The 27,994-nt window shown below is 39.5% G+C and overlaps 2 protein-coding genes across 2 annotated transcripts in view; both read right to left on the reverse strand.

Annotated features, from left to right (window-relative positions):
- Positions 1-1,056: 1,056 nt before the first annotated feature.
- On the reverse strand, positions 1,057-4,427 carry LOC145554961 (collagenase 3-like). The gene is made up of 10 exons (XM_081615953.1): positions 4,286-4,427; positions 3,891-4,138; positions 3,651-3,799; positions 3,438-3,566; positions 3,186-3,347; positions 2,951-3,074; positions 2,709-2,842; positions 2,456-2,615; positions 2,195-2,298; positions 1,057-2,084 (listed from the first exon to the last, which is right to left on the reverse strand). The coding sequence occupies exons 1-10, from the start codon at positions 4,382-4,384 to the stop codon at positions 1,975-1,977; spliced, it is 1,419 nt and encodes a 472-aa protein (XP_081472079.1). The 5' UTR covers positions 4,385-4,427; the 3' UTR covers positions 1,057-1,974.
- A 4,834-nt stretch (positions 4,428-9,261) lies between these two features.
- Positions 9,262-27,994, reverse strand: part of LOC103476142 (uncharacterized) — a gene marked incomplete at its 5' end in the record, with an annotated part of 30,155 nt that continues 11,422 nt past the window's right edge. The window contains 20 exon segments of the mRNA XM_081615879.1: positions 9,262-9,920; positions 10,031-10,134; positions 10,293-10,452; positions 10,546-10,679; positions 10,789-11,185; positions 11,276-11,404; positions 11,505-11,653; positions 11,745-11,992; positions 12,144-12,256; positions 14,979-15,041; positions 18,072-18,179; positions 18,290-18,393; positions 18,539-18,698; positions 18,792-18,925; positions 19,036-19,159; positions 19,271-19,432; positions 19,523-19,651; positions 19,748-19,896; positions 19,985-20,232; positions 20,366-20,432. Of these exon segments, the coding sequence (XP_081472005.1) occupies positions 9,811-9,920; positions 10,031-10,134; positions 10,293-10,452; positions 10,546-10,679; positions 10,789-11,185; positions 11,276-11,404; positions 11,505-11,653; positions 11,745-11,992; positions 12,144-12,256; positions 14,979-15,041; positions 18,072-18,179; positions 18,290-18,393; positions 18,539-18,698; positions 18,792-18,925; positions 19,036-19,159; positions 19,271-19,432; positions 19,523-19,651; positions 19,748-19,896; positions 19,985-20,232; positions 20,366-20,432 (2,992 nt within the window).

Raw genomic sequence — 27,994 nt, forward strand, 5'->3', positions numbered from 1 at the left:
AATACCACACACACGCACACACAAATGTACTAACATTTCCGAGTTTGTATCCCTATCTTGATTAGGAGATTGTTTTGAGTTAATTTTACTTGCGTAGTGTAATTCAAATCCTCACAAACAAAATTCATATTTTAGTCCTCACACCAACCTACAAAGCAAAAGTAGTTTTCCACCGCAATGAGTTTCAGACCCATGAAAGTGATTCTAACAGAAAAAGTTTTAAAGAGGTAACAAAACCCGTAAAGCACAAATTTGCATTCATGCACCATTCAGTATCAAACCGACATGCTAACATTAACACCTCATAAAGATCCCAGTTCTTCAAATAAATATTTGTGATAGATGTGTGAAATCCAAAACCTCACAATGCTAAAATATGTGGTGAATTTTTAGACCAGCTTCTTCTTTTTGATGTGTTTTCCTCACAGAACCGTTGCTTTCTTTCTAACTTTTTGTTATAGTATAGACTTTATGTCTGTTTTAAGGGGAATAAAAATATCTTCCTAGACATTTTTATTCTATATTTACCCTTCTTCTGGATTTTAAAATGTAAGAAATATATATATATATATATATATATATATATATATATATATATATATATATATATATATATATATATATATATATATATATATATATATATATATATATATATATATATATATATATATATATACATACATATGTTTTAGTCGGTCTGCCTGCGTCATTGAAACACACAGTATGTTAGCATGTTCAATATTCTGGAACTTTTTCATGTTTCATCACAGTGCGACAAACCTTAGTTTATTTTATTGTGATCGTACCAACACAGAGTAGCACAAAAACACAAATACATAATTGTGTGAAGAAAAGGGTTTTCTTTTTTTCCACAAATCTAAAGATCATGTTTGTCGAACAAATTCTCATTTTCAACAACAACCTGTTCAGAAAACGTACAACAGAAAACAGTAAAATATCACAAAACAGAGTAAAAGAACAAAATCTCAATAACTACAAAAGTTTCCAGTTCTTTTTCTGCTGCGGTGAGATCAAGTAAAACTCTACTCTGTGATATTTACCATTTCTTGACTTTATTTTTTGTCTGAATGTTTACATGTAAATAATTACCTACTGTAAACAGCAGTAGGGATGATCTCAGAGTGGAAAATCTAAATAAAACTCCCCATGGCATTGTTTATCTAATTTTTTCTTCAGAGCCACCATGAAAAAATCCCCGCTCTCCTTCCCTTCAGTTGAACAAAGTTGTGCAATCTTCCATATAGCATGCATGCACAGGCTCTGGAAGCTGATAGAGGCTTAATTTACTGTGACAAGCTGAATACCGTGGCATGAAAGTAAAGCTGAGCGAGACCATAACCTGAAATCAGCCAGTCTCAGCTCTGCAGCTTGTAATATGACAATTTAAAAGTGTTTCCTGCGGTTTCTGGCTAAATTACTTTTGATAACCCAGCATGTAAGCGAGTGCAACCAAAAGCTTTTTCCACCTGAGTGCTGCAACCCTCCCCCACTTGTTGTTGTGAGATACAATTTAGCAGACTGAAAAAACGAAGAAACGGTTTGAATCTAAAAGTGAAACAATTTAGAAAACGTGGACCAACTTGTGATGTTGTTACATTATTGATGCATTTAACAAATATAGTTAGTGGGGGGTTTTTTTCATGTCATTTTATTTGTATAACTTTTTTGTGGATACAGTCAAAAAGTGCTGGAAGTGGGGCATACAAAACACTTTTTTTTACTATTTGATTTTATTTATTTAAATAGAAATGCAAATAGCAATGCAAACAAAACAATAATCAAATAGTACAAATAACATAAATGTAAAACTTAAAAAAAAATACTCATTAAAAAAATCCACATTAATAGAATATAAAATGACAACACAACAGTACAAATAGGTTCTATCATAAATTATGGATGGAATCCTGTAATTAATTGAACCTTCATTGGTTTTCTTCAAAAGCTGATCTAGTTGTTGGTGCAGGGCAGGAAGTGGCTGTTTCTCAGCAGACGCAGCATCCGCCCCGTCCTCAAGCTGAACTCGTACATGTAGGGACCACTGTAGAGGTAGGTGTAACCTGCAGAGCAGAGATGATAAGTGTTAGTGAGGAAAAATGAACTGGATTGGACAGAATCACTGCAGTCATTTAGTCATTTCATTAATCCTGTGGTTTTGGAAGTGACTCACCTCTGTACTGTAAAGCTGCTGTCACCTTTCTGGTCATTCCAGAGAAGGTTTCATCAACTCGCTTTGGGAATCCTGAGTCCATCGTCTTTGTAGTCTCATCATAGCTGAAAAGGACAAGATAAAATATGACCATTATTTCTTATTAAAAAGCAGAAAAGCACGATGCTTGGGTGTAAACTAGAAGAGGAAAATCCAAAAGACTGCTGGACTCTACTTGAAATTCAACATTTTACAAATGATTTCTGGTCTTGTTGAACACACCTGTAGTAATTGCTGCCAATGAAGAAGAGAGTCTTCCCAGTTTTTTGGTCATTGAGGGCCGCATCAACTTTCTTGATGTCCTTGGGCAAACCAAAGCTGGAAATCGATTTGGGATAATCCCGTACCAGATCATAGCCACTGAAAGCCCAAACTTGACGACCTGTCAAGAAAAAGTTTAAAGTAGTTATTTGGGTAAAGGCTTTTGGGTAAACTATAAAAATTCCACCACTTAAAAAAGACAGAAATCAAATACCTTTAAAGAGAAAGACTCTGTCTGACTGCTGACTCTCGTAAGCAGCATCAACACTGTCAGGAGCATTGGGCCAAAAGTTTGTTATGAGAATTTGCATAGGGTTGTCCCTCTGAGAGTACCTACGCCAGAAAAATCTGAGAAACGACATAGAGAAACTTAAAACACATCTTGGAGCAGCTTTTTTGCAAAGTAAATCATTGACTCCAGTTTCAAATTAATGGAAACTTAAGCTTCTACCATACCCGTTCTTGAAGAACAACATCTCTCCTCTTAGCGTGGCAACAGCATCCAAGACCAGGGAGGAATCACAGACATCAGGAGTGGGGGGAGCAGTTGGTCCAGGAGGAATTGGATCCTCATTTTTGCCTGGAAAATAGATGGTATATTACATTAAATCTCAGGAATCAGTAATGGAGAGGTTCTGAACGAAGTTTAGTCCATGCTAGTTTGTTCAAACATAGATTTTATGATACTAACCATACAGTGACTGGATGCCTCTGACATCATCTGGCGGCAGAACAAACGTGTCTGGGTTTCGGTACGAGTACACAGGGGCCATGAGAGCACCAGGGTCGTTGGAGTGGGACAAACCCAAAGAGTGGCCGAACTCATGGGCTGCAACCAGGAAGAGGACGTAGCCTAGGAAATGGAGGATGAGTTACACCTCTTGTTGGACCAATCAGGCTTTGGAAGAGCTGAAAGAGTATAAAGTATAAAGAACACACTTACCTCTTTTAGAACGGAAAGTGAAGGTCTCATCTTCGTCAAAGTGGGCGTCTCCTCCGATGCCGGGAGAAGGAGCGAAAGCATGGGCAAGAGTCCGGCCAGGTCCATCAAATGGGTTAAAATCACCATGTGCTGTTAGAAAAATCATCTTTCATTAAGATTGAAACAATCAAAGAACATGCAAAACAGAAAACTTAAAAAGAGTTTGATACTCACCACCACGACCAAAGGAGATCATGATGTCTGCTATGCCACTGTAAATCCTTGTGAATCTGAGTGGAGTAACTCTGGCCCAAACCTGAAGAGCTTTCTCAATGGATTCATCTACCTCTGCTGCAGGCATGTCTGGTGTGTAGTTCTCTATCCTGAAGACATAAAGAATGTTCCTCATTAAACCACATACAACATCTGTGATAGTACACATCACTGAACATGTGATCTTCTGAGATCTCCCACCTGTATGTGAGTTCATTCTTGTTCCATTTCAGATTGTTTCCAAAAGTGGAGAATTGAGCAACATCTACGTCTGGGACTCCACAGCGTGGCTTCTTCATCATGGCCAAGGTGTCGGCATCCAGGTTCCCTGTGATGTGAAGGCCAAAGAATTTTTGCATCTCCATCAGCTTCTTAGACACTGAGCTGATGCCACTTCTGAACGATGGACCTCTTTCCTCTGTCAGGTTGAAAAATCTCTTCAGGTAGTTCTGGTGGAGAGAAAGAACAGAGAGGCTTGAGTCTGCTGCTATTGACTAGCTCCCTATGTGCTAATCAACACATAACTTGTTGAATTAAAAGAGCATTTTAGTTTCTTACTACACAGAACGTTCAATTCATGTTATAAGTGCACATACCTCTGCAAACTGCTCATCCTGCTGTGTAGGTTGAGACACCGGCATGCAGAACACTGCAGCCGAAAGGCTCAGGAGAAAACTCAGCGTGAAAGTCTTCATGTTTCCTTGTTGCACTCAACTTGTGTCTCCCACCTGGAGGGAGCCGTTATAAAGGGCCTGGACAGGGTGTGTTGAGCAACTACATACTTGAGAGAGAGACTCTTGACTCCTTTTATGGGTAGCAGAGGAAGTTTACAGCTGATTGTTCACACAATACAAAATTTCCCCTAAACATGACACTTTAATTATGACACGTCTTCTTTTATGTTGTTGCCACGTGTAGTATATGAGTATTTTTCCTATAAAGAAACAAGCATTGCAAACTCATAAGCAAGATTGTAATTGTTTTCAGTGGTTTAAGCGCGATACAAATAGATCTGTTGGTACCAGAAATGAAGGATACAGTACATCACTCAAAAGGTGTCAGAGATTTTATCTCTTTCTGAAAAAGGATACATAACATTTTTTCTAATAACAAAAATAGGTGTAGCGTATTTTATCCCATGATCAGTGGATCCACTGAAGGTTGGGTTTATTGACCTTCACAGGTTCTTATTGCTCAGACAACATTGCATGCATTGAATTATTTTATAAGAGAAGACAATGTTCAACAAGTTCCTCATTATTTATTTATTGTGCTTTTTCTGCTTAACTTTTATTGGATGTGGGAGGGAGCAAGCTCAGGATAGAAACCGCTTCAGCTTTTTCTGTGAGATCCAAAAGCATTCACAGGCCAGAATGAGAATAAATAATCCATACTCTGGGTTTCCTGCAGTAGCGAGATACCAGGAGGTGGCAGTGCACATTCATTCATAACTTTGGATGCAGAAAGTCAGAAGCTCAATAAGCCGGTCTTAACACATTATCGACATAAAACAAGTATGAAAGTCAAAGATTCTTGTAGGTAGTGGAAGATTTTATTAGTTACATCCAGAAGCTACCAACAACAACACAATCTAAAAATCACAATCAATCTTTTGAATACTCCCTTTATTAGAACATTTTTAACAGTATCATTATCAATGTTTCTCCTGACATTTCACATTCATCTTAAAAAGCCCTATAATTTTAAGCTAAACTTAAAAACATGTTTTTCAGGAAACTAAATGTTTTCCATATTAAAACAATGAAAGACATAAACTCAAAATAGTGACTGTATTTCCAGATAGAAAACAGGCCTGATACACATGAAGTTTCCTCATGCTGACTTGTCATTAACCACGGCGCAAGAAAACAGAATATATTTTTACAAAGAAAAATGACAAAATTAGTAACGCACAGTCACTTGGATGAGTAACTCTAAACTGATTACTGGTTTGATAATATTTGCATTGGATAAATTCATTATTATTATTATTATTATTATTATTATTATTATTATTATTATTATTATTATTATTATTATTATTATTTATTTATTTCAAACGCAAAGTCAGCATTACAAGTTGAAACTGGGGATAGTCAGGAGTTCCCATCATCTTAGAAACAGCCTTTGCTTTGAGTGTCCTAGGAATTGATAATAATAATGTCTTTAACCAACAACTTTTGAATGCCAACCATGTGCAAAAGTACAATATAATCAAATACTGTCTTGTTTTACTTCCACTTTTGTTTGCTTCTGATCGTGCTTGTCAGCAACTTTTCTCCTCTCTGTTATTTCTGTGCTCCCTGAATACTCATTTTCCTCGCAACCATGACACAACAAAGTGCCCAAAGTCACAGAAAGAACGCAGTCCAGATCATCCCAAGATTACAGTCCTTGTGCTACTACCTTGGAATTGGAAGAGCCCGTCTCTTATGATAAACATCAGGCTTTCACAAAGGTGATTTACAGCCTGATTTTACAGCTGGCTGTAAAATGATTTTAGGGAAACAATTTTTCCATGGTTTAACAATCCCCTCATGAGCAATTAGTCACTGATAAATAGGGGCTTGGTCGTCATATTAACTTTTTCTTCTGGTGTACTCAGATGTTAAACTATTAGATACCCTTCCTCCCCTACATCAAGCATGCAGAAAGAATGTAAATCATCTCAAGTTTTTCCCCCTCATCAGCTGTTTAAGACAGTCAGCTGACAACCATGGAACCAGCCATTTTAATTTAAACGATTAACAATAAAGTGGGCTCTTTGGAAATAGCTCTAATTCTAAAACACATGGCCTTTACAAGCGCAGCGGCGGCTTTTATTCCTATTTGGAATAATTGTGTTTTGAAACTAATGTCTTCAGCAACTTATGAAGTCAGCGTGTCTGCAAATAAAAATAGACAGCCTCTTACAGGTTCAGTATCAGGGCAGATAATATCACTGACCGCCAGAGGTCGCTATTGCTTTTCACGTCACAAGTGCGTCTCTATTCCTGGTCAGATTATAAGTAAAGACATGTAAGTCCCAAACTCAAGACATGCAACTCTCAAGTCGCCTAATAATAATAACATAAACAAGAAAATAACGAAATTTCAATGAAAGAAATACTGGAAATTTTACCATTTAATTTTATTATTGTGAAGTTTGCAGATTGCAGTGCTTAACCGTTAGATTTAATTGCCAATTTATCATTTCAGGTTATAAATAATGTCTAATTAAAAACTTAAAATTCCATACATACGTAATAAAATTATTCTTCGTTACAGGTCCCATGACTCAATTAGCTTTTAAGAAACACTTTAGTTTTTAAGATAATAATAGCCACACCTAAGTTGTTTTATTAACTAGTATTAATCAGGATCCTAAAAAAATTGAGAATATTATTGAATTAGTCACCATAGCTATTGGAATTGAGCAGGCATCTGCAGCTGAGCTGCACATTGAGCTTATTTTTTAAAAAGAAGGATGAAATTCTTGTGGCTCCATCACATCCTCTGTTACTGAAGTTTGTCAGTAACAATAACAGTAGGTCTACAAAGAAAAACTTATGTTACTGTTTGATCACTTTGTAATGGAGTAAGAAAATTAATCTTCATCACTTGTGTTAGTTCTGCAGTTTATGGGTAGTTACTACAAATTGTCTGAAAATTAAAAAGACCAAAAAGCACACCTCTATATTTGATCAATATAAGAAATTTAAAATAAACACTTTGTCAAAAAGATTAGACCTGGGTCGTATTAGGACTCATCTTCAACCTTCAATTTTTATGCCACCCACACAAGATGCCGACCTGGGCGTTTGCCCATATAAGAAACCACCAGTGAACCCATGCTATGACTGCACACCGATTCAAATTAAAAAAATATGTATAGCAAGCCCTTGTACCCCAAATATTAGACCAGTCAGTGGAATTTCCCCAGAACCTCCAAATTAGCAAATCCAGATCTGCATTGGTCTCTGTGAACATAAATTAATTTATCTAATAAGTAAGCTGAAGCATAAATTTTGCATGAGAAATTTAGAACGCAACAAACAACATCCCATCCTAACCAACCCAATTTAAAAAATGAAGAAAATAAAAAGAGTAAAAGATGCTCTCTGTTTCAGAGCATTTTGAGTTTACCTTAACATCCAATTCATTGTCACACATTTGTGGCAGCTCTGGCATTCTGTACAAATGTTAATACAACAATTGGCAGATCTTGCATCAATGTTTATGCAACTGCAAAAGGATCAGTCTTAAGACATTTGGTTAAATCTGTGTTTAAATTATTACTAAAAGTGTTTTAATATTATTGCATAGACAGGGGCGCCTGAAGGGGGAAAAGTTAGGACAATTCCAAGGGCCCCTGACCGACAGGGGGCCCTCCACAAAATAGTTATTTATTTTTTTCTTCATAGAAATAGAAGAAAAATTGGGGCCCTGTCAATTACAAAAGTAATTATATTGTGTTTTTAAAATTGTTTTTATCAGTAAAAATTAAATGTTACCCCTTCTAGACCAAAAGGCACACCTCTATATTTGTCCTGAACACCCCTCTGGATATGCATGAAATGGTTCATTCCTGCTTGGCGCGATTGACTGTGACGTGTTCAGCAGCAGTTAGAACAAGACAAGAACGACTGTTACTATACTGCTAAGAAAAAAATATAAAGTCAGGTTTTCAAAAGGAGAGAGAGAGAAAAACGACAAGAGGGTCAATTTGTAGCCCAGTTTGTCTCCAAGAGAGGTGGGTAGACTGTGAGATTATCAACCATTTAGCATAGTTATCTTACCTACAGACTAGCTAAAATGTAGCTAAGCTAACAGATAGGGCCCAAGTTTCCTGGCGGCGCCCCTGTGCGTAGCAGCTTATGCTTTGTTTGGTAGTACAGATTTTTTTTATTTTTATTTTTTTTATTTCTTTCAGTTGGGTTTGCCTCCCTCTGCTGGGTGAAAAGGTTTCACCACCACTGGCTTGTTCTCCTGTTTTCATAGGAAGCTAAATGAAAGCAGTTTGAACAGGGAGTTCAAAGTTCAAGTTGCAGCGACAAGAGGAGGAAATGCTGATAAAAGGCCAGAGGTGTTCAGCAAGTTGGCTTACACTACAGGTACAGTTCAGTTGTAACATGTTATGTTTGGTGTTGGATATAAAGTATTTTCAAAGTAAACAACTCAAATCCTGAGAAAGTCAAAAGTCATTGGTGTAAAAGTGCAAGTCAATATTAAGTCTTGTGATTTCATCAAGTCAAGTCTAAAGTTATTAAACTTGTGACTCAAACTTGTAATTTGCTTCCAAGTTTCATGAGTCGAGTTAATGCCTCGGCAAACGAATAAAATGCTAAATCAGTTGATCAGGCTCCCGTTTCCGTTTTAAAAAATGTCATCTGTGCTAAGTATTATTTATGTTTGTTATTGTGGAAAAGTCAAAATAGCTGTACATTTTTATATATTTTGTTTACAGCCATATCAGTCAATATGTCAGACTAAATGTAAATTAACTTTTATGCAAGTTTGAATATTTCTGCTGAACTGATCAAATGAAACTGTTTCATTTAATAGAGACTCATTAAACAATCAGAATCACATATTTGATCATAACACATTTATTTCATTTAGATGCCTTGGTGAATGAAAACATGTAACAACGTACAACTTGAATTTGGGTATAACATGTCAGGGGATCAACGTTACAGTTGATGCAACGTCATGTATTTTTCATGAAGAAATTGGTTGGTTTTAAATGATAACTGAATTTATAAAAATATACAAAACAGCATTTTTTATGGTGTAATTCTATTTGTAATACTTTTTGAGGCAGTCACATTTGTACAATGAATGTAATAAATTAACTTGTAAAAAGTAACACGACAATGGACTGTCCAAATAATATAAATAAATTACAATAAAAATTAACTTAGAATAATTTAAAAATATATATTTTGGCGTAAAAACCAGAACACATTAACATTTTACATGAACATTGATAAAATATTATAAAAAAACCACACTTAATAGAAAGGTTAATTATTTACCTGAAACTATAAGACAACACAACAGTATAAATGGGTTCTATCATAAATTATGGATGGAATCCTGTAATTAATTGAACCTTCATTGGTTTTCTTCAAAAGCTGATCTAGTAGTTGGTGCAGGGCAGGAAGTAGCTGTTTCTCAGCAGACGCAGCATCCGCCCCGTACTCAAGCTGAACTCGTACATGTAGGGACCACTGTAGAGGTAGGTGTAACCTGCAGAGCAGAGATGATACGTGTTAGTGAGGAAAAATGAACTGGATTGGACAGAATCACTGCAGTCATTTAGTCATTTCATTAATCCTGTGGTTTTGGAAGTGACTCACCTCTGTACTGTAAAGCTGCTGTCACCTTTCTGGTCATTCCAGAGAAGGTTTCATCAACTCGCTTTGGGAATCCTGAGTCCATCGTCTTTGTAGTCTCATCATAGCTGAAAAGGACAAGATAAAATATGACCATTATTTCTTATTAAAAAGCAGAAAAGCACGTTGCTTGGGTGTAAACTAGAAGAGGAAAATCCAAAATACTGCTGGACTCTACTTGAAATTCAACATTTTACAAATGATTTCTAGTCTTGCTTGAACACACCTGTAGTAATTGCTGCCAACGAAGAAGAGAGTCTTGCCAGTCTCTGGGTCATTGAGGGCCGCATCAACTTTCTTGATGTCCTTGGGCAAACCAAAGCTGGAAATCGATTTGGGATAATCCCGTTCCAGATCATAGCCACTGAAAGCCCAAACTTGACGACCTGTCAAGAAAAAGTTTAAAGTAGTTATTTGGGTAAAGGCTTTTGGGTAAACTATAAAAATTCCACCACTTAAAAAAGACAGAAATCAAATACCTTTAAAGAGAAAGACTCTGTCTGACTGCTGACTCTCGTAAGCAGCATCAACGCTGTCCGGAGCGTTGGGCCAAAAGTTTCTGATGAGAGTTTGCTGAGGGGTATCACTCTGGGGGTAAATACGCCAGAAGAATCTGGAAAGAAACACATGGTCAAACATTAGGCACATCTTAGAGCAGTTTTTTGCAAAGTAAATCATTGACTCCAGCTTCAAATTAATGGAAACTTAAGCTTCTACCATACCCGTTCTTGAAGAACAACATCTCTCCTCTTAGCGTGGCAACAGCATCCAAGACCAGGGAGGAATCACAGACATCAGGAGTGGGGGGAGCAGTTGGTCCAGGAGGAATTGGATCCTCATTTTTGCCTGGAAAATAGATGGTATATTACATTAAATCTCAGGAATCAGTAATGGAGAGGTTCTGAACGAAGTTTAGTCCAAGCTAGTTTGTTCAAACATGGATTTTATGATACTAACCATACAGTGACTGAATGCCTCTGACATCATCTTGTGGCAGAACAAACGTGTCTGGGTCTTGGTACGAGTACACAGGGGCCATGAGAGCACCAGGGTCGTTGGAGTGGGACAAACCCAAAGAGTGGCCGAACTCATGGGCTGCAACCAGGAAGAGGACGTAGCCTAGGGAACGGAGGATGAGTTACACCTCTTGTTGGACCAATCAGACGTTGGCAGAGCTGAAAGAGTATAAAGTATAAAGAACAAACTTACCTGTGTTGGAGCGGAAAGTGAAGGTCTCATCTTCGTCAAAGTGGGCGTCTCCTCCGATACCAGAAGAAGGAGCGAAAGCATGGGCAAGAGTACCGTCAGGTCCATCAAAAGGGTAAAAATCACCATGTGCTGTTAGAAAAAACATCTTTCATTAAGATTGAAACAATCTAAGAAAAAACTTTTTCAAGAACTTCTAATACAGTAATTGGAAAAAGAGTTTGATACTCACCACCACGACCAAAGGAGATCATGATGTCTGCTATGCCACTGTAAATCCTTGTGAATCTGAGGGGAGTAACTCTGGCCCAAACCTGAAGAGCTTTCTCAATGGATTCATCTACCTCTGCTGCAGGCATGTCTGGTGTGTAGTTCTCTATCCTGAAGACATAAAAAATGTTCCACATTGAACCAAATACAACATCTGTGATAGTACACATCACTGAACATGTGATCTTCTGAGATCTCCCACCTGTATGTGAGTTCATTCTTGTTCCATTTCAGATTGTTTCCAAAAGTGGAGAATTGAGCAACATCTACGTCTGGGACTCCACAGCGTGGCTTCTTCATCATGGCCAAGGTGTCGGCATCCAGGTTCCCTGTGATGTGAAGGCCAAAGAATTTTTGCATCTCCATCAGCTTCTTAGACACTGAGCTGATGCCACTTCTGAACGATGGACCTCTTTCCTCTGTCAGGTTGAAAAATCTCTTCAGGTAGTTCTGGTGGAGAGAAAGAACAGAGAGGCTTGAGTCTGCTGCTCTGTATTGACTAGCTCTCTATGTGCTAATCAACACATAACTTGTTGAATTAAAAGAGCATTTTAGTTTCTTACTACACAGAACGTTCAATTCATGTTATAAGTGCACATACCTCTGCAAACTGCTCATCCTGCTGTGTAGGCTGCGACACCGGCATGCAGAACACTGCAGCCGAAAGGCTCAGGAGAAAACTCAGCGTGAAAGTCTTCATGTTTCCTTGTTGAACTCAACTTGTGTCTCCCACCTGGAGGGAGCCGTTATAAAGGGCCTGGACAGGGTGTGTTGAGCAACTACATACTTGAGAGAGTGACTCTTGACTCCTTTTATGGGTAGCAGAGGAAGTTTACAGCTGATTGTTCACACAATACAAAATTTCCCCAACACAAGACACTTTAATTATGACATGTGCTCCGTATTGTTGCCACATGCACCTTGGGAAGACTGTAATTATGACACGTCTTCTTTTATGTTGTTGCCACGTGTAGTATAAGAGTATTTTTCCTATAAAGAAACAAGCATTGCAAACTCATAAGCAAGATTGTAATTGTTTTCAGTGGTTTAAGCGCGATACAAATAGATCTGTTGGTACCAGAAATGAAGGATACAGTACATCACTCAAAAGGTGTCAGAGATTTTAGTTCTTCCTGAAAAAGGATACATAACATTTTTTTCTAACACTAATAGGTGTAGCATATTGGATCCCATGATCAGTGGATCCACTGAAGGTTGGGTTTATTGACCTTCACAGATTCTTATTGCTCAGACAACATTGCATGCATTGAATTATTTTATAGATATTTATTTAAGAGAGAAGACAATGTTCAACAAGTTCCTCATTATTTATTTATTGTGCTTTTTCTGCTTAACTTTTATTGGATGTGGGAGGGAGCAAGCTCAGGATAGAAACCGCTTCAGCTTTTTCTGTGAGATCCAAAAGCATTCACAGGCCAGAATGAGAATATATAATCCATACTCTGGGTTTCTTGCAGTAGCGAGATACCAGGAGGTGGCAGTGCACATTCATTCATAACTTTGGATGCAGAAAGTCAGAAGCTCAAAAGCCGGTCTTACCACATTATCGACATAAAACAAGTATGAAAGCCAAAGATTCTCGTAGTTAGTGGAAGATTTTATTAGTTACATCCAGAAGCTGCCAAAAACAACACAATCTAAAAATCACAATCAATCTTGTGAATACTCCCTTTATAAGAACATTTTTAACAGTATCATCATCAATGTTTCTCCTGACATTTCACGTTCACCTTAAAAAACCCTATAATTTTAAGCTAAACTTAAAACCATGTTTTTCATGAAAAATCTTGAATCTTGCTCCCACTTTCCCAACTGAAACTGATCATAAGTAACATCAGACATGTTACCTGCATCACTGTGCACAACTTTATGCCAACAACTTAAAAACAGCCCTTGCTTTGAGTGTCCAAGGAATTGATAACAATAATATCTAATAAATAACTTTTGAATGCCAACCCTGTGCAACAGTATAATGTAATCAAATACTGTCTTGTTTTACTTCCACTTTTGTTTCCTTCTGATGGTGCTTGTTAGCAACTTTTCTCCTCTCTGTTATTTCTGTGCTCCCTGAATACTAATTTTTCTCACAACCATGACACAACAAAGTGCCCAAAGTCACAGAAAGAACGCAGTCCAGATCATCCCAAGATTACAGTCTTTGTGCTGCTAACTTGGAATTGGAAGAGCCCGTCTCTTATGATAAACATCAGGCTTTAACAAAGGTGATTTACAGCCTGATTTTATAGCTGGCTGTAAAATGATTTCAGGGAAATCATCTTACATTAAGCATGCATAAAAAAAAAGATATCAACTCAAGTTTTCCCTCCTCATCAGCAGTTTAAGAGAGTCGGCTGATAGAATCATCCATCCATCCATCCATCCATCCATCCATCCATCCATCCATCCATCCATCCATCCATCCATCCATCCATCCATCCATCCATCCATCCATCCATCCATCCATCCATCCATCCATCCATCCATCCATCCATCCATCCATCCATCCATCCATCCATCCATCCATCCATCCATCCATCCATCCATCCCATCTTCCGCTTACCCGGGATTGGGTCATGGGGTAGCAGCTTCAGAAGGGAGGCCCAGACTTTCCCCTCCCCAGCCACTTGTTCCAGCTCCTCCTGGGGAACCCCAAGGCGTTCCCAGGTCAGCCGAGAAACATAGTCCCTCTAGCGTGTCCTGGGTCTTTCCCGGGGTCTCTTCCCAGTGGGCCGTGCCCGGAATCCCTCATCAGGAAGGTATCCAGGAGGCATCCTTACCAGATGCCCGAGCCACCTCAACTGACTTCTCTGGACATGAAGGAGCAGCGGCACTACTCTGAGTCCCTCCCGGATGACCGAGCTTCTCACCCTATCTCTAAGGGAGAGCCCAGCCACCCTGAGGAGGAAACCCATTTCGGCCGCTTGTATCTGTGATCTCGTTCTTTCGGTCATGACCCAAAGCTCATGACCATAGATGAAGGTAGGAACATAGATCAACCGGTAAATCGAGAGTTTTGCTTTTTGGCTCAGCTCTCTCTTCACCACAACGGGCCGGTACAGCGCCCGCTTCACGGCAGATGCTGCCCCAATCTGCCTGTCGATCTCCCGCTCCCTTCCTCCCTCATTCGTGAACAAGATCCTGAGATACTTAAACTCCTCCACTTGGGGCAGGACCCCCCACTGACCCGGAGAAGGCACTCTACCCTTTTCCGGCTCAAGACCATGGTCTTGGATTTGGAGCGATCTCCCGCTCCCTTCCTCCCTCATTCGTGAACAAGATCCTGAGATACTTAAACTCCTCCACTTGGGGCAGGACCCCCCACTGACCCGGAGAAGGCACTCTACCCTTTTCCGGCTCAAGACCATGGCCTCGGATTTGGAGGCACTGATCCTCATCCGGGCCGCTTCACACTCGCCTGCGAACCGCTCCCGTGAGAGCCTCAGATCAGGACCTGATGAAGCCAACAGGACCACATCATCTGCAAAAATCAGAGATGCGATCCAAAGGCCACCAAAACGGATCCCCTCAACACCTCGGCTGCACCTAGAAATTCTGTCCATGAAAGTGATGAACAGAATCGGTGACAAAGGGCAGCCTTGGTGGAGTCCAACTCTCACCGGAAACGAGCCCATCTTAATGCCTGCAATGCGGACCAGACTCTGACACCGGTCATACAGGGACCTGACAGCCCGTATCAAAGGGCCCGGTACCCCATACTCCGGAGAACCCCCCACAGGGCTCCCTGAGGGACATGGCCGAACGTCTTCTCCAAGTCCACAAAACACATGTAGCCTGGATGGGCGAACTCCCATGCGCCCTCCAGGACCCTGCCGAGGGCATAGAGCTGATCCAGTGTTCCATGACCATGACAAAAACCACACTGCTCTTCCTGAATCCGAGGTTCTACTAGCCGATGGACCCTCCTCTCCAGGACCCCTGAATAGACCTAGCCAGGGAGGCTTAAGAGTGTGACCCCTCTGTATTTGGAGCACACTCTCTGGTCCCTCTTTTTGAACAGGGGGACCACCACCCCAGTCTGCCAATCCAGGGGAACTGCCCCCCAATGTCCATGCGATATTGCAGAGTCGTGTCAGTCGACACAACCGTACAACATCCAGAGCCTTAAGAAACTCCGGCCAAATCTCATCCACCCCTGGGGCCCTGCCACCGAGGAGCTTTTTAACCCCATTGGCGACCTCGTCCCCAGAGATTGGAGAGAACAGAGATTGAACCAGCCATTTTAATTTAAATAATTAATAATAAAGGGGATTCTTTGGAAATATCTCAAATTTTTAAGACACTTGCACAGGGATGGTCTTTACAGTAGACAAGTATTCTTATTTGGAATAATTGTGTTTTGTGTGGTGGAAAATTACTACAAGTTAACATCTGCTGATCATGTTATATTAAATGCTTGTGAACTCTCACAAGGGTTGTTTTCTGTTGTCTATAATTTTAGTTAAAATTATCTGATTTTTTATCATGGTTGATAGTTCATATTTATATTGTTGTTTGATCACTTTGTAATGGAGTAAGAAAATTAATTAATCTTCGTCGCTTGTGTTAGTTCTGCAGTTTATGGGTAGTTACTACAAATTGTCTGAAAATTAAAAAAACTGACGTTGACCAATTTAAGAAATGTAAAATAAACACTTTGTCATAAAGATTAGACCAGGGTCGTATTGGGACTCATCTTCAGCCTTCAATTTTTATGCCACCCACACAAGATGCCGCCCTGGGCATTAGCCCATATAAGAAACCACCACTGAACCCAGGCTATGACTGCACACCGATTCAAATTAAAAAAATATGTATAGCAAGCCCTTGTGGCCCAAATATTAGACCAGTCAGTGGGATTTTCCCAGAACCTCCTAATTAGCAAATCCAGATCTACATTGGTCCCCGTGAATGCAAATTAATTAATTTAATAAGTAAGCTGTAGAATGAATTTGCATGAGAAATTTAGAACGCAACAAACAGCATCCCATCCTAAACAACCCAATTAAAACAATGAAGAAAATAAAAAGAGTAAAAGATGCTCTCTATTTCAGAGCATTTTGAGTTTACCTTAACATCCAATTCATTGCCACACATTTGTGGCAGCTCTGGCATTATGTACAAATGTTAATACAACAATTGGCAGCTCTCGCATCAATGTCTACGCAACTGCAAAAGGATCAGTCTTAAGACATTTGGTTAAATCTGTGTTTAAATTGTTACTAAAAGTCTCTTAATGTTATTCCATAGTGGCTTATGCTTTGCTTGGTTGTACAGATTTTTCTTTTTTTTTTATTCTTTCAGTTGGGCTTGCCTCCCTCTGCTGGATGAAAAGGCTTAACCTCCACTAGCTTGTTCTCGTGTTTTCATAGGAAGCAAAATGAAAGCAGTTTGAACAGGGAGTTCAAAGTTCAAGTTGCAGCGACCGGAGGAGGAAATGCTAATAAAAGGCCAGAGGTATTCAGCAAGTTGGCTTACACTACAGGTACTTGTTCACTTGTAACATGTTATGTTTGGTATTGGATATAAAGTATGTTCAATATAAACAACTCAAATTCTAAGGAAAACAAAATTCATTGGTGTAAAAGTGCAAGTCAGTATTAAGTCTTGTGATTTCATCAAGGCAAGTCTAAAGTTATTAAACTTGTGACTCAAACTTGTAATTTGATTCCAAGTTTCATGAGTCGAGTTAATGCCTCGGCAAACGCATAAAATGCAAAATCAGTTGATCATGCTCCCGTTTCTGTTTTAAAAAACGTCATCTGTGCTAAGTATTATTTATGTTTGTTATTGTGGAAAAGTCAAATATTTTATATATTATGTTTACAGCCATAATAACAATCAATGTAGCAGACTAAATTTAAAAGAACTTTTATCAAGTTTGCATATTTCTGTTGAACTGATCAAATGAAACTGTTTCATCTTATAGAAACTCATTAAACAATCAGAATCACATATTTTATCATAACACATTTATTTCATTTAGACGCCTTGGTGAATGAAAACATGTAACAACATACAACTTGAATTTGGGTATAACATGTCAGGGGATCAACGTTATAGTTGATGCAAGGTCATGTATTTTTCATGAAGAAATTGGTTGGTTTTAAATGATAACTGAATTTATAAAAATACACAAAACAGCATTTTTTTATTGTATAATTCTATTTGTAATATTACTTTGTTGAGGCAGTCACATTTGTACAACGAATGTAATAAATTAACTTGTAAAACGCAAATAACACAAAATTGAACTGTCAAAATAATCTAAATAAATTAGAACAAAAATAAACTTAGAATAACTTTTAAAATATTTTGACGTAAAAACCAGAACACATTAACATTTTACATGAACATTAATAGAATAAAAAAAACTTACACTTTGTAGAAAGGTTCATTATTCACCTGAAACTATAGGACAACACAACAGTAAAAATAGGTTATATAATAAATTATGGATGGAATCCTGTAATTAATTGACCCTTCATTGGTTTTCTTCAAAAGCTGATCTAGTAGTTGGTGCAGGGCAGGAAGTAGCTGTTTCTCAGCAGACGCAGCATCCGCCCCGTCCTCAAGCTGAACTCGTACATGTAGGGACCACTGTAGAGGTAGGTGTAACCTGCAGAGAGGAGATGATACGTGTTAGTGAGGAAAAATTAACTGGATTGGACAGAATCACTGCAGTCATTTAGTCATTTCATTAATCCTGTGGTTTTGGAAGAGACTCACCTCTGTACTGTAAAGCTGCTGTAACCTTCGTGGTCATTCCAGAGAAGGTTTCATCAACTCGCTTTGGGAATCCTGAGTCCATCATCTTTGTAGTCTCATCATAGCTGAAAAGGACAAGATAAAATATGATAATTATTTCTTATTAAATAGCAGAAAAGCTTGGAAAAAGAAAACATACCCCCAACTTTCTTGAACTTCACTTAGAGTTCACACAATTCACGATTAATTTCTGGCCCTGCTTGAACACACCTGTAGTAATTGCTGCCAACGAAGAAGAGAGTCTTGCCAGTCTCTGGGTCATTGAGGGCCGCATCAACTTTCTTGATGTCCTTGGGCAAACCAAAGCTGGAAATCGATTTGGGATAATCCCGTACCAGATCATAGCCACTGAAAGCCCAAACTTCACGACCTGTCAAGAAAAAGTTTGAAGTAGTAATTTTTGTTAAGGCTTTTGGGTAAACTATAAAAATTCCACCAGTCAACAAAGACAGAAATCAAATACCTTTGAAGAAAAACACTCTGTCTGACTGCTGACTCTCATAAGCAGCATCAACACTGTCAGGGGCGTTGGGCCAAAAGTTTGTTATGAGAATTTGCAGAGGGGTGTAACTCTGGGGGTAAATACGCCAGAAGAATCTGGAAAGAAACACATGGACAAACATTAGGCACATCTTGGAGCAGTTTTTTTGCAAAGTAAATCATTGACTCCAGCTTCAAATTAATGGAAACTTAAGCTTCTACCATACCCGTTCTTGAAGAACAACATCTCTCCTCTTAGCGTGGCAACAGCATCCAAGACCAGGGAGGAATCACAGACATCAGGAGTGGGGGGAGCAGTTGGTCCAGGAGGAATTGGATCCTCATTTTTGCCTGAAAAATAGATGGCATATTGCATTAGATATCAGAAATCAATAATGGAGAGGTTCTGAAAGAAGTTTAGTCTAAGGTAGTTTGTTCAAACATGGTTTTTATGATACTAACCATACAGTGACTGAATGCCTTTGACATCATCTGGCGGCAGAACAAACGTGTCTGGGTTTCGGTACGAGTACACAGGGGCCATGAGAGCACCAGGGTCGTTGGAGTGGGACAAACCCAAAGAGTGGCCGAACTCATGAGCTGCAACCAGGAAGAGGACGTAGCCTAGGAAACGGAGGATGAGTTACACCTCTTGTTGAACCAATCAGGCGTTGGAAGAGCTGAAAGAGTATAAAGTATAAAGAACAAACTTACCTGTGTTGGAGCGGAAAGTGAAGGTCTCATCTTCGTCAAAGTGGGCGTCTCCTCCGATGCCAGGAGAAGGAGCGAAAGCATGGGCAAGAGTACCGTCAGGTCCATCAAATGGGCTAAAATCACCATGTTCTGTTAGAAAGGACATCTTCCATTAAGCTTGAAACAAAGAAAAAACTTTTTCAAGAACTTCTAATACAGTAATTGGAAAAAGAGTTTGATACTCACCACCACGACCAAAGGAGATCATGATGTCTGCTATGCCACTGTAAATCCTTGTGAATCTGAGTGGAGTAACTCTGGCCCAAACCTGAAGAGCTTTCTCAATGGATTCATCTACCTCTGCTGCAGGCATGTCTGGTGTGTAGTTCTCTATCCTGAATACATAAAAAATGTTCCATATTGAACCAAATACATCTGTGATAGTCCACATCACTGAACATGTGATCTTCTGAGATCTCCCACCTGTATGTGAGTTCATTCTTGTTCCATTTCAGATTATTTCCAAAAGTGGAGAACTGAGCAACGTCTACATCTGGGACTCCACAGCGTGGCTTCTTCATCATGGCCAAGGTGTTGGCATCCAGGTTCCCTGTGATGTGAAGGCCAAAGAATTTTTGCATCTCCATCAGCTTGTCAGACACTGAGCTGATGCCACTTCTGAACGATGGACCTCTTTCCTCTGTCAGGTTGAAAAATCTCTTCAGGTAGTTCTGGTGGAGAGAAAGAACAGAGAGGCTTCGTTTGCTGCTCTCTATGTGGTGGTCAACACATAATTTATTAAAATAAAAGAACATTTTAGTTTCTTACTACTCAGTACGTTCAATACAGGTCAAGTGCACATACCTCTGCAAACTGCTCATCCTGCTGTGTAGGCTGCGACACCGGCATGCAGAACACTGCAGCCGAAAGGCTCAGGAGAAAACTCAGCGTGAAAGTCTTCATGTTTCCTTGTTGAACTCAACTTGTGTCTCCCACCTGGAGGGAGCCGTTATAAAGGGCCTGGACAGGGTGTGTTGAGCAACTACATACTTGAGAGAGAGACTCTTGACTCCTTTTATGGGTAGCAGAAGAAGTTTACAGCTGATTGTTCATACGACAGAATTTCCCCAAAACATGACACTTTCATTTTGACATGTGTTCCGTACATGCACATGCACCTTGGGAAGACTTTTTGTATTTCATGAAAAGAAAGAAATACTGTAAAGAAGTATATAACACTGTAAAGTTCGTGTTAGTGGTGCCAATATATTTTACCAGTATGTTAAAGCATTGCCAAAAATAATTTGATAATGTCACATAGAAAAAAGTGTATATTACAAACCATTCTATCAACATTACCTGTCTTCATAAACCGATTTCAATTAATTTAAGTTCTGAATTAAGTAATTACAATAAAAAAAATCTCAATTGTAAAAAATGACTAATAAATGATGCATGTGATTGAGGGTTGTGGTAAGGAAGACTGAAGCTCACAAGCTCATCCATGTGAGACAGCGTTCTGTACATTATAACTTTTTAAAATCACTCTGGAATAAACAGGAGACACGTTTTCAAGAAGTTGCAATATTATTAATTTATCCATCTAAACTCAGAGATTCCTCTCCTCAACCAACACTTACCAGGTCTTTATGGGTGGACACCAAAAGACTCCCAGGTGAGAAGCGAGGATCCAGTTTCTCCACTGGGTTCTGGGTCTAACCTACAGTCTAATAAAAGAGTGGGACATTGAATAAAAGGAGGAGCTCAGGAAGCTCCCTGATGAGACGGTGAAATGAACTTCACAACTCATAGCTTTTCTTTGTAGAAAGCAGCTCCACTTCAGGTTGTCTCCAAATAGTGGAGCTCCTCACCCTTTCACTGAGCCAGCTCCGCTTTCCCACACAAACCGCTCATTTCAGCTGCTTGTGTGGCATCTCAGCATTTAATTTACCTCCCAGAATTATTGACCAAAGGTAAGTGTCAGACCATCAATAGACTGAAATAGTCAGAGCTTTGCTTTACAGCTCAGATCTTTGCATTGTCCAGCTTGCGAACAAGACACCATATCCTTGAACTGCTCTGCTTGAAGAAAAATCAGATCCCATAGTTTTCAGCTTTTTCTGACTGAGAACCATTTGTTCAGATTTGATGTACTGACTCTCACTACGATTGCTTCAAACTGTGAACTGCTCCAGTACACTCCCTTGTCGTGCCCTAAAGACACCAAGAGAAAATCCATGAGCCAACATGAGACCCTGAGTTCCTGACCCACATGCTTTTCACTTAAATACGATTGAGATCAAGCTCATGAACGTAAATAGCCCTTTGACATCTCTGGTTCCCCATCTTCCCTAAGGACCAAACAATAAACCGGACCTCCAACCTTTCTTGACCCCTTTAGAGAGCTACCAGACACTTGTCATACATTTAATGGGACACTTACAAAACTCAAAGCCTTTTCTGTACAGTTCGCCATTTGAAAGCCTATTCCTGAATCACAGTTCAGTCAACTCCAACATATGCCGTCAATTTTCGGGCGTCTCCCACTTTAGGATGGCCTCTTGAAACCTTTGAAACCTGGCTCTTTCCATCAACATTATCTTTCAATGACAAATAAATCAAGATGTTTTTCATGTGTAATGAGTTTTATATTAGCCTGAAATAATTTGATTGGTTGTTGAATTTTGCTCTTAGGGGATTCAACATGGACGGACTTTACAGGCATTTGCCAGATTTTTTTCTTTTAACATATGATAGAAATGCACGAATGTGCCTTCTGGTTTTACTTATTTTCAAACAATTGCATTTCATTGAGCCTTCCAAATGAATATTTTGTTATCATGTTGATACTATTATGTTCATATCACAAATCTGCAACTTTGATTGGTGATGAACGCTAAGGTGACATCTGTTGATTCACAGGAAATCTAAACTCTGACAGGGAGTTTTGTGAGTCAGTGTAGATTTACTGTCCACCCCCGCAGACTTTTATTAATCTAAGCCCAGTATGTTCTCCATTGTGAATGGAAAGCTACGTTCTGTCAACAGTTGCACAACACAGGACGCTGAGAGGAACGATAATGACTGATAAGCAATGTGCCGTCTACGAAGATTTGCTCAACAGCAGTGATTGCAGATACATTAAAAATGTGCTGCAGTACTAAAAACCCACATATGATAGCAAAAAACGTAAGGTTTTCTGCATTACAGGTACTGTTCACATCACCATTTTGGAAAGAATCTAAATGTAGATATAATTTCTTTTAGCTACATATCTAATACAAATATTGTTCTTACTCATTTTACTCATCAGTTGTTGCAAATCTTAAAAAGTAAAATACATAAAGTACAAAAAATTAACCAAAACAAACAAACAAAAAACATTTTTAATTTGCAAATAGCTTCAATAGATGGTATCAATTCTTTCTTTCAACACTATTCCACACCGAGATGTTACTTTTAATCGCTTGTGGTATTTATTAGTTTCCCAAAGAAATGTTGTAAACATTGTGGTTATTGCTAGAAAGATCCCGTTTCTGGTGAATATACACACTCTGCCATGTCATCATAATCAGGCCATTTCATCACCAGAGTACGTGATGTGAGTATCTATCCCATTTGATGCAGAAAATCAAGAATCCAAAACGAGGTTCAGACGCAGCGCTTCAGAAAAGCACTCGCAACTTGTAGCTGCTCCCACATTTTGTCAAGTTACGATCATAAACCTTATAGACGTTTTCTGAGACTTCAAGTAGGAGACCAGTACAATTTAGTGAATAATTGTAAGATGGAAGGAAATAGATGCATTCACGCTTTTCAAAATGTATTTTTTATTTATTAAACACTGTGACATGCTTCTGTCTTCTCCTCTACCCCACTTCTTCTGATTCTCCTGATTACAATTCTGTGTAAGGAAATGAATTTATGCTCAAACCAGTTGTAGTGAAGTAACAAGTAAACAGAGTCCAGCTGCTTGTAATTTAGTAGGAATGCAGCTGCACTCTGAAGGAGTCAAGCATTTATTAGGGAATAGTAGATGTTTAGCAATTATTCTCCACATGCACATTGTTTCTCTTATGTCCCACTGACAGGATCCAGGGTCTGTCACTGAAACCCAGTGGTAGAGGTGCTTACTTTCAGAGCTTACTTTCAAAACAGTGTGTGCAATATAAGAAAGAATGCAAAGCTTCTTTCTGCAGCGTAACTTTATGCAACAAAGAAGTTGCTGTTTTCCCCAAAATGGCAAGCAAAAGAAAGTGCCTCAAAACTCATCTCTGCTAAATTCCCAGCCTGGAACCAGTGATGCAAGTTCCGTCAGGCAGTTACAAATAATGCAGAAATCTGTCGTTGGGCAAGACAGCAAGACACTTCACCCGCCTCGCCTGCTGGTGGTGGTCAGAGGGCCACCATCAGCAGGTGGTGCATGGCAGCCTCGCCTCAGTCAGACTACTATACATATTCATAAACTGCCACCATCAGCGAGTGAGTGTGAATGAGTGAATGACTGAAATGTGAAAAGTGTCAGTCACTTTGGGGCCATCTGGGCTTTTAAGTGCTGTGCAATAACAGAACATTTACCAAACTTAGTTGTGGGCACAATTCAGAGGATCAACTTTTATCATTGAAGATGTTTCTATTTCAAGAAAATCATTTGAAACTATAACACTGACGTGTGACAACACACAAGTTTTTTTCCCCCCCGATGACATCATTCCCTTTAGATGATTTACTCATACAGAATTATTCATACACTCGAAAAGGAATCCACATTCATGCAGCTAAAGTGACATTTGATTTATTTATTAGAAGCAAACAATTGAAAATGGTTAAACAATTGAATAGTCTAAATAATCAAAGTAAACTCAAATAACTATTAAGATAGTGTAATTAAAAAAAACAAAACATTTTGGCATATAAAAATATCAGGTCAATATAAAAAGATAGACTGTATAGAAGAAGGTTCATTATTTACCTGAAACTATGGCACATAACAATGGCATGAAAAGGTTTTACAGTTATAAATTATGGATGTCATTTTGGCATTAATTGACCCTTCATTGGTTTTCTTCAAAAGCTGATCTAGTAGTTGGTGCAGGGCAGGAAGTAGCTGTTTCTCAGCAGACGCAGCATCCGCCCCGTACTGAAGCTGAACTCGTACATGTAGGGACCACTGTAGAGGTAGGTGTAACCTGCAGAGCAGAGATGATACGTGTTAGTGAGGAAAAATGAACTGGATTGGACAGAATCACTGAGGTCATTTAGTCATTTCATTAATCGTGTGCTGTTGGAAGCGACTCACCTCTGTACTGTAAAGCTGCTGTCACCTTTCTGGTCATTCCAGAGAAGGTTTCATCAACTCGCTTTGGGAATCCTGAGTCCATCGTCTTTATAGTCTCATCATAGCTGCAAAGGACAAGATAAAATGTGATAATTATTTCTTATTAAAAAGCAGAAAAGCTTGGAATAGGAGAACAGACCCCCAACTTTCTTGGACTTCACTTAGAGTTCACACAATTCACCATTAATTTCTAGTCTTGCTTGAACACACCTGTAGTAATTGCTGCCAACAAAGAAGAGAGTCTTGCCAGTCTCTGGGTCATTGAGGGGCGCATCAACTTTCTTGACTTTCTTGGGCAAACCAAAGCTGGAAATCGATTTGGGATAATCCCGTACCAGATCATAGCCACTGAAAGCCCAAACTTCACGACCTGTCAAGAAAAGTTATTTTGGTGAAGCTATTTGGGTAACATAAAAAATGCAATGATTAACAAAGATATCAAATACCTTTAAAGTAAAATATTCTGTCTGACTGGTGACTCTCGTAAGCAGCATCAACACTGTCGGGCCCATCGGGCCAGAAGTTTGTTATGAGAGTTTGCTGAAGGGTGTAACTCTGGGGGTACTTACGCCAGAAGAAGCTGAGAAGAGACAGAGAGAAACTAAAGCTACATCTTGGAGCAGTTATTTAAAAAAATAAATTGTTGACTCCAGCTGGCATTATTGAAGACTTAGGATTCTACTCTACCGGTTCTTGAAGAAGAACATCTCTGCTCTTAGCGTAGCAACAGCGTCCAAGACCAGGGAAGAATCACAGGCATCAGGAGTGGGGGGAGCAGTTGGTCCAGGAAGAATTGGATCCTCATTTTTACCTGGGTATTAACATTGAATCCCAGGAATTAATAATGGAAAAGTTCAGAAAAATTTTTTTACTCTGTTGCTAGTTTGTTTAAAAAAAAAAGGTATTTTTTGGGGGCACAAACCATAAAGCAACTGGATGCTTCTGACATCATCTGGCGGCAGAACAAATGTGTCTGGGTTTTGGTATGAGTATGAAGGGGCCATGAGAGCACCAGGGTCGTTGATTCTGCTTAAATTGTTTATTTATATCACATAGAAAAAGATAAAGTATATATAACAACCCAGTAGTGACTTATAAGTGGGGGTTGGGGTGTCAGTGGGTAATGGAGTTTGAAGCTTACAGGGATGTCCTTGTACACAGCTGTGCATGCATTGTACTTTTTTCATGAACATTCTTTAAACTCAAGACACATTTGCAAAAAGTTGCAGTCATACCGTCCTTCACAAAGATACCAAGACACTGAGACTACTCTGCTTATAAGCAGAGGCTGACCCTCCAATCTGCAGGAAGCAGTCAAGCTTTTACTAGTTGAGAACCAAGACTTCAGAGATGCCGTCTCTCATCCCAGATGCTTCAAAGTGGGAACTGCTCCAGTCCAACTGGAGGGTCGTGGCCTTAAGACGCCAACAGAATATCATCCACAAAAAGTAAAGATGAGACCCTCAAGTTCCCGAACCAGAGACTCTCCTCCTTCTGGGACACTAGTTAGGATGCTTCTTCACCAAGGAGGCATCGCAAGCCACCTCAAACAGCTCCTTTTGATGCAGAGAAGCAGTGGCTCTACTTTGAGGCACTCTCGGATGACCCTGTCCGAGAGGGTCATCCGAACTCATTTCAGGAGCCTGTATGCATGATTATGTTCTTTCGGTCACTACCCAAAGTTTATGATTGTAGATGTGTGCAGGAACGGAGATTGACTGGTAAACTGAGACCTTCGCTTTTTGACCCACCTCTCTCTTCACCACAACAGATCAGTACAGCACTAATTTGCCTATCGATCTCACGCTGCACTTTTCCCTCAGTACTGAACAAGATCCAGAGATACATAAACATCTCCACTTAGGGCAGGACCTCTCCACCAACCCAGAGAAGGCACTCCACCCTTTGGATGATGATTGTCACCAATGGAGATAGAGTTCCCTCTCTCAGTTGCTGGCATTTCAGCCATGTAAATCTGGGCACAGCCTGAAGACAAGACTTGGGCGGGATACATGTATTTGATAGATTTTTTTTTTTGACCATGTGAAATATATGAACGTAGCTCATTCTGCCATCCTGCTTTACTTAAAAAAATTAAATAAATGAAAGTTGCCAGAGAAAAGCTTTGACACCAGGATGGGAGTCTAATGTTTACAAATCTAAAAAAAAACATGTTTGATTCAACCTTAGTTCTGATCCTGAGACATGTGACTCAAAGGAAAAGGGGTTTATTGGAGCAGGGAGTTTTTGAGTCAGCAGGTTGGTTTACTGTTTAATCCCCATAAGCCTGTATTAATCTGAGCCTGGGACATTCTGCATTGTGAATCTAAAGCTACATTCTGTCAACAATTGCACAACCCTGGACTGTGAGAGGAACGACAATGACTGATGACCAATGTGCCGTCTGCGAAAAATTCATCAACAGCGATGGCAGATACTCACAAAAAATATCAATAATAAACATTTACTAGAATATGAAACCATATATTATAGTTTTAGGGCTGCACAGTGGCACAGTTGGTAGAGCTGTTGCCTTGCAGCAAGAAGGTTCTGGGTTCAGTTCCCGGCCCCGGTCTTTCTGCATGGAGTTTGCATGTTCTCCCGGTGCATGCGTGGGTTTTCTCCAGGTACTCCGGTTTCCTCCCACAGTCCAAAAACATGACTGTCAGGTTAATTGGTCTCTCTAAATTGTCCCTAGGTGTGAGTGTGTGTGTGTGTGCATGGTTGTTTGTCCTGTGTGTCTCTGTGTTGCCCTGCGACAGACTGGCGACCTGTCCAGGGTGACCACGCCCCCCCGGAACGTTAGCTGGAGATAGGCACCAGCAACCCTCCCGACCCCACTGAGGGACAAGGGTTCAAGAAAATGGATGGATATTATTGTTTTATTCATAAAAATATGTACCAGACATGAGGCTTTTCTGTACTCCAGGTTACAGACCACAAAGTCAGTTTCAGAAAGAAGAATAATAATTTTATTTATACTGCCCCTTTCATCAAATTGAGATCTTAAAGATCACATTCACATGCTGGTGATGGCAAGCTACTGGACTGTAGCCACAGCTGCCCCAGGGCAGTCTGACAGAAGCGAGGCTGCCTTCATGACCACCACCGACAAGGTGGGTGAAGCGACTTGCTCAAGGACACCCAGACACATG

This window comes from Poecilia reticulata, chromosome 14 (genome assembly GCF_904066995.2).
Source record: "Poecilia reticulata chromosome 14, P_reticulata-male-v2, whole genome shotgun sequence".
NCBI lineage: Eukaryota > Metazoa > Chordata > Actinopteri > Cyprinodontiformes > Poeciliidae > Poecilia > Poecilia reticulata.

Excerpts from the sequence above, each read along its gene's own strand:
- LOC145554961 (XM_081615953.1), bottom strand. The coding sequence starts at position 4,384 with ATGAAGACTTTCACGCTGAGTTTTCTCCTGAGCCTTTCGGCTGCAGTG. Across the intron at positions 3,348-3,437 it reads CACTTTCCGTTCTAAAAGAG|GCTACGTCCTCTTCCTGGTT; the intron begins GTAAGTGTGTTC and ends TCCATTTCCTAG. Across the intron at positions 2,085-2,194 it reads AGCAGCTTTACAGTACAGAG|GTTACACCTACCTCTACAGT; the intron begins GTGAGTCACTTC and ends TCTGCTCTGCAG.